The sequence below is a fragment of the Limulus polyphemus genome, unplaced genomic scaffold (assembly GCF_000517525.1).
Source record: "Limulus polyphemus unplaced genomic scaffold, Limulus_polyphemus-2.1.2 Scaffold8819, whole genome shotgun sequence".
In the NCBI taxonomy this organism is placed as follows: domain Eukaryota; kingdom Metazoa; phylum Arthropoda; class Merostomata; order Xiphosura; family Limulidae; genus Limulus; species Limulus polyphemus.
The window spans coordinates 19,948-27,230 of NW_013674429.1; the positions used below are offsets into that span (position 1 = coordinate 19,948).

Below are 7,283 nucleotides of genomic sequence, written 5' to 3' on the forward strand. Positions count from 1 at the left end.
ATTGCAGAGAGAGCGATCAACATCTGGGAGAATGTATGTATGTATGTTAAGGCAGTTGAAGAGAAGAAAATCTCTCACCCAAAGAACAAGTCGTTTGAAACTGTTCAGAAGTGTACCAAGATGACTGATTTTCCAGCAAGACTGAGCTTTTTCATATCGGTGGCAAAGTTGGTCAATCCCTTTCTAACAGACTACCAAACTGATGCGCCAATGTTGCCCTTCTTCGCCGAAGAGATAACCAGAATGGTTGCTTCCATTATGCAGCGATTCTTAAAACTTGACAGGAGTACCCTTACTTCTCCTTACAAGATAATGCAGGTAGATATTAGCAGCGAGGCCATTCAGCTGCCTTTGAACAAGGTCGATATTGGATTCTACACTGAGAAAAAGCTAAAGGATCTGAAAGCAAAAAACATCATCAGTGAGCGAAGGATTCTGGAATTTCGCGTCCAAGCAAAACAGTTTCTTGCTGCAATTACCCTCAAGCTCATTGACAGATGTCCGCTTAAGTATGCACTTGTGAGAAATATGGGATGCTTAAATCCAAAGAGCATGGCAAAAGACAAAGAAAACTCTACTGCAAAGCTGAAAAGGATGCTTAGCTCCCTTACTGATGCAAACAGACTTGAGGATTCATGTGATGACATCCGAAGAGAATACTCAGAAGCATGTGATGAGGCATCAAGAAGCACAGAGATGAGAGAATTTGATCCGAAGAAAGACAGACTGGACTCTCTGATGTGCACATTTCTGTCTGAGTCTCGCTATTCATCTTTATTAAAGGTGGTCCGCATGCTGCTTGCCTCTATTGAAAGTGGATTCTCCGTCAACAACGAAGTTGAAGAGGACAATCTTCTAGGGCACTCGCTAATATCTTTCAGGGCTATATATGATCATATCAAATACGTAGGAGGAATTCAGAACATTATTATCGACAAGTCGCTCATGTTAGCCGCTTCAGCAGGTAGGCAAAAATACCATATGTATCTTGATGAGCAGAAACGTGAGAAGGAAAAGAAGGAAAGAAAAAGGAAAGGACTGCTTGATGAGATAGATGAACTGAAAGCTAAGAAGTCTAGACTGCAAGCAGATATCAAAAGTCTTCAAGAATCAGCAGACAATTTTGCAGAGGAAGCCGAGTCAACTGGCAGATTAACTTGTATATCCAAATCAAACAGCCTCCGACGTACAGCAAAGGAGAAGATGTCCCAGTTAGAAGTGATTCAGAAACAAATTGATGAACAGCTGAAAATGAGTTCTTCTTGAGACATCTTTGCTGTACGTCAGTAGCTGTTTGAAGTTGATTCAGCTTCCTCTGCAAACTTGTCTGCAATGCAGAGTCTTAATTTACGAATTCTTGATGGCATTGAGCTGTTCATCAATTTGTTTCTGAATGATTTCTACTTTAGACATCTCCTCTACTGTACATACAGAGCTGTTAACACGCTTGTTAACATAGGAGACTGTTTGATTTTGATATACATGTCAAACTGTCAGTTGATTTAGCTTCCTCTGCAAACTTGTCCACTGTGTCTTACTTTACAAATTCTTGATGACACAGAAACAAACTGATCAGCTAAATGCCACAAATAATGCATAATGTAAATATTTTGTTGTTGTTAATGGGGGGGATGCAAAAGAAGAGACGGTGCAGTATATACACTTTGCTTTGGGATCAAATTTTTTGGTCTACCATGTAAAACTTTGTTCAAAAGTCATGGAATTCTGGCTTGAAAGGTCATGGAAAGTTATGGAATTTCACATGTAAGAAAGTGTATGAACCCTGGATACAGTAAAATCATTGTTACGGAAAAAAAAATGTCCACAATAAGTTATTTTTAATAACAATGCAAAGCTCTCCTGAGTTACATATACAGTCTGGCTAAGATAAGTTAAACACATCATGGTCTGACTCAGATAAATGTAAATTGCATTACATTCCAACATCTGTCATCCTAGGCTAATCATCAATAAATTCTGATGAAAAAGATGTAGACATGAAATAGTTGTAGTTTTCTGCTCCTGGACTGTTTTATCTCACGAGTCTAATAAAAAAACTGTAGAGATGATAAAACAGGAGATATCGCAAATAAAATTACTAGTAAAATCAAAACAGCTAAAACAAGAGGTTGACATCAATCCTATCAAAATGTTGAACCTTATCTCATATTAGGTGTTTTCATTTTACTATAATGTAAAGTCATTGTAGGTATGTGATTGGTTTTTCATCATGGTCAAGTTATTAGCTTGTAGTCAACTGTAATGATTATTTTGGTTACTTTGTGCACTCAAGTACATGAAAATGTCAGTCACTCCAGACAGTGAAAGGAGATTTGTTTACTTATTATATCTAGCAGAAATACCCACCCTCCGGGCAGGTATAACTGCTACTTCCTGTGGAGGGCTGTTGGGCCTGCGGCCTTTTCTCGAATTGTCTCACAGTTCTATAACAATGTACTCATATTGGACATTCACTAATGTTGACCATCCACGAGAAAAAGGAATTTATTGAAATTTTAGTTTAAAAATGAGCTATCAATCACAGCATTACATCGCAGAGTAGATTTTATTGAAGTACTTTTTTTATAGACGCAGTTATCAATGAAACTGCCTTGCTTTTCTGTTGCAACACTCATGAGATTTTCTCTAAAGAAATACATAAGTACTTAGGATATTGCATTCCATTTACATCATCACTATTTTCTAATATCGGCTACTCTATGATATTATATATGTATTAGGGTGGTCCTTATTTTTAAAGTTTTCAATTACAACATCTCGTGCCCCCTCATTTTGTTCCAATATATAAATAATTCATACCACATCCATTTTGAATAATATTTAGTGGTTGCTCAAGATTGTTGTAATTTTACCCTGTAGCTCACGTTATATCTGCATATTCTGGAAGGTTCTAGCACATTTTGGAATATTTGATAGTTTATATATTCAAGAATGTTCCACAAGTAAATAATGCATGTTGTCACGTTTTACTTGTAGAATAATCTGTATGATGTGACAGTAGTTTTTATCATTTCTACAACACAATATCAGGTCAATCATTTTCTTATATGATTATCGAGAGCTTCATGAACTAGCCGTAATATTTCTTGGTGGCATCCCTTTTTGTGAAGCACAATTTATAGTACCTGGAGCACTGCAGCATGTATGACATATATATATATATATACCCTTGAGATCTGGATATTTATGGGACAGTTTAAGCTCACTGTATGACATTACATCTTGGAACATGGTTCACTGTTCCTCGTACCATTTCTGCTCCTCACAATAATCTTAACTTCTCAGAATGTCTTGTTAAGTACAACAGGGTGAATTCTGCTCTTTTAAAATCTGCCTGTAAAATATTTTCTGGACATCTATGGCATCTTAATGAGGAACTCGTTTATTTCACATTCTTTGATTCAGCTGTACCCACAGAAACAGAACAAACAATGTACCAAAGAAGAAGGAAAGCATGGATGAACCATCCAGCTGAATATCAAGAAGTCTGATGAAATGGGAATTGAAAATTTTGTTACCAAGAATACAATATCTTGAGGCATCTTTAAATTCCATCTGGATTTATGGATTATGACCTCGAGTCGTGGGAGCTCAGAGAAGACTGCAGACAGTTCAACACCTGAATGTGGTAAATGACGATGCTGAAAGGGGTGTGGACCTTATCGATGAGTATAATGCCATCACAACAACAAGAAAAAACAGAAATAATTCCATCTTTGAGTTGTGCAGGATCATAGATAATGCTTTCTTAACAGCAAGAAGGAAACAATGACAATGGAAAAATGACTAACCACACCAAAATCATGTAATTATATCACTGAAAAATGACTAACCACACCAAAATCATGTAATTATACCACTGAAAAATGACTAACCACACCAAAATCATGAATTATACCATTTAAAAATGACTAACCACACCAAAATCAGGTAATTATACCATTGAAAAATGACTAACCACACCAAAATCATGTAATTATACCATTTAAAAATGACTAACCACACCAAAATCATGCAATTATACCACTGAAAAATGACTAACCACACCAAAATCATGTAATTATACCATTGAAAAATGACTAACCACACCAAAATCATGTAATTATACCATTGAAAAATGACTAACCACACCAAAATCATGTAATTAGACCATTGGAAAATGAACTAACCACACCACAATCATGTAATTATACCATTGGAAAATGACTAACCACACCAAAATCATGTAATCATGTAATTCATGCAATAAAATAAATCATTTATAATACATAAATATGTTTTATATCACACACTACCAGACCACTGCAGTCTAGATTCAGTCTTATTTAGCAACCTCTAAATATGATCCAAAATGGATGAAGTTTAACATTTAATGTTTTTCTGTACATGGGAACAAAATTAGGGGGTCAGAGATTTAGATATTTTAACCTGAAATTGTATCTGCAAATAAGGACCATAGATAGTTATTTGATACCATACTGTATAGACCTATCATATAATACTTTTTTATGTATATTGTATCTAAACTCCTTTATATAACTTTTAAATGTAGCAAAGTGCTTTATGACTGCATTAGTGTACCAGTTTATATATTTTTTAATTATTTTCCAGACAGCACAGGAAATAGGTATCAACCTAAATCAACAACTTGTAGAGAAAGTCAAGTTGGAGTCTTCAGTAAAGAAAGATAGGAGGGGTTTTTTAACATAAAAAATATGAAGTACTTTGTAAGCTTGTTATACATTAAAATTTTACTTTTCACCGTACTTGTTTTCAAGTGTTTTGATATTCCATTACATATCATAATATTTAGATAAACTGGCTTGAAAGATATGGATGTTCCCAAACACTAGCTGGTATTTATACATAGTCTAGATTGTAAATTTATAATGTAGAAAGCAAATTAGACATTCCATTGTATTTTTTTCTTTGAAGTCATTTTCGGAAAAACATTAAAATCACACCAGTAAATGAAATATGTTCTGGTATTAAAAGTAATGAAAACTATAACCAATAGGATAACATTCTATAATACAAGAGGTATTTATTACAAAAATGTTAGACTTCAAATTGTTATTTAATAAAATTAGCATATGCCTGTGAATATAAATTTAAACTTGTTCACTGACAGTTAGATTTATAATACTAGTTGTAAAATAGAATAAAAAAACAACAACATTAAAGAGCAGGTTGTCACACTTTTTCTATTTTTATTGCATGGTTGGCTAATACAGTAATTAGTGTAGAGTACTTAAATACACAATACAATGTTAATCATACTAACAAGAATAAAATTTTGATTCTATGTTTTCCTTCTATAGAAAAGTAAATAGCCAACTATTTTAGTTCATATATAAACAGTACATCTAACACTGTATGAATAAAAACTTCCATCTTTAACAATTATATAATTTCTCTAATTTTTGTTCATTTATCTTAATTAACTGTCAACGGTAAACTTTTTATATAATTAATAACCTGAATTAAGCTAAACACTTATTTTAATTACAGTTTCAATAATTCATTGTTGAAGAAACAAAGATGATATTTTTATGTCAGCAAATAATATTTTCTGTTGTATAATAAAACTACAGTTCAACAACTACAAATATATCATAATTGAAAAAAAAAGAAGTTTTTTAGGCAAACTTTTACAGCCAAGCAGAACTTCCTATGATAGTGAAGATGGAATGTTACTCTGAAGTTCGCAACTCCCGATCTCCCAAAGGAAGAGGCGGACGGTAATTTTCAACAATGTAGCCTTCAAGTTCTCCTCCAGGATTTTCCTGACCTTTGCAGTAGGACTGAAGCTTACGGAATGCTTCCAGCTGGATAACAGAACCGTGGCAGATCACATAAACTTGCATTGTAGATTATTATAAGCAGGAGTACAACCATTTGCATTTCATTATTACGCTTAAAATATGTGAAATATAAATGCTGATAATTTGCTCAACAATGCACATGGGCTACTTTGCTTTAGGAGTTTTTGCTGAGAAGAGGAAGAAAAAGCCCCTGAAATAGGGCATTTCCAGTTTTTTCTAGACTTTGATTTTCACTTCCCAGCATTGACTGGCTCAATTACTGTAATTTTTGGTATGGTAACTGGGCACTCTCTGATGCTATACATGGACTATTTTGTTTTAAAATATTTGCCCAAGAAGGGCAATAAAGAACACACCCTGAAATACTACACATTTCACTTTTTTTGTAGACTTTGTGATTTAGATTTAAAGACACAAGTACTTAATCAGTTAAACAAGTCAATTACTACCCTTCCCAAAGCAGGGTATGTAATTAACATCTAATGAGATCATTAGTGATTAATAACAAAAGGAAGAAGGAAGGGGTATGTAATCTAACATTGTTCTTCATACAATTTTTTTCTTCCCTAACGGGTACCCTCAGCTAGTAAATATATATGATTATCAATCATAGTTAATGTTATATTCTAGTCACAGTAAAGCTGTAATATGCATTGTAAAGCATTGCAAACCTAATCCAATAATTTTTAAAGGTTTACAGAAGATAACATGTTACATGCAACATTTCTTACCTGATCTTCTGATACCTGTATAGTGTTCTTTAGCACAATCCAATGTAGCATTTCTTACCTGATCTTCTGATACCTGTATGGGGTTCTTTAGCACAATCCAATGTAGCATTTCTTACCTGATCTTCTGATACCTGTATGGGATTCTTTAACACAATCCAATGTAGCATTTCTTACCTGATCTTCTGATACCTTTATGGGGTTCTTTAGCACAATCCAATGTAGCATTTCTTACCTGATCTTCTGATACCTGTATGGGATTCTTTAACACAATTCAATGTAGCATTTCTTACCTGATCTTCTGATACCTGTATGGGATTCTTTAACACAATCCAATGTAGTATTTCTTACCTGATCTTCTGATACCTGTATGGGACTCTTTAACACAATCCAATGTAGCATTTCTCACCTGATATTCTGATACCTGTATGGGGTTCTTTAACACAATCCAGTGTAGCATTTCTCACCTGATCTTCTGATACCTGTATGGGGTTCTGTAGCACAATCCAGTGTAGCATTTCTTACCTGATATTCTGATACCTGTATTGGGTTCTTTAGCACAATCCAATGTAGCATTTCTTACCTGATATTCTGATACCTGTATGGGGTTCTTTAACACAATCCAGTGTAGCATTTCTCACCTGATCTTCTGTATACCGTAGTATGGGGTTAACTTTAGACTACTAATCCTTAATGTAAGTACCAATAC

The 7,283-nt window shown here is 34.2% G+C and overlaps 2 protein-coding genes across 2 annotated transcripts in view; one reads left to right on the forward strand and one right to left on the reverse strand.

Annotated features, from left to right (window-relative positions):
• Window positions 1–4,787, forward strand: part of LOC106475570 (exosome complex component RRP42-like) — a gene marked incomplete at its 5' end in the record, with an annotated part of 19,132 nt that extends 14,345 nt beyond the window's left edge. The window contains one exon of the mRNA XM_013936249.1: window positions 4,633–4,787. Coding sequence (XP_013791703.1) covers window positions 4,633–4,731 — 99 coding nt within the window. The remainder of the gene's footprint in view (window positions 1–4,632) is intronic.
• A 412-nt stretch (window positions 4,788–5,199) lies between these two features.
• LOC106475571 (carbonic anhydrase 7-like) overlaps window positions 5,200–7,283 on the reverse strand; it is a gene marked incomplete at its 5' end in the record, with an annotated part of 3,990 nt that continues 1,906 nt past the window's right edge. The window contains one exon of the mRNA XM_013936250.2: window positions 5,200–5,849. Within this exon, the coding sequence (XP_013791704.2) occupies window positions 5,715–5,849 (135 nt within the window). The remainder of the gene's footprint in view (window positions 5,850–7,283) is intronic.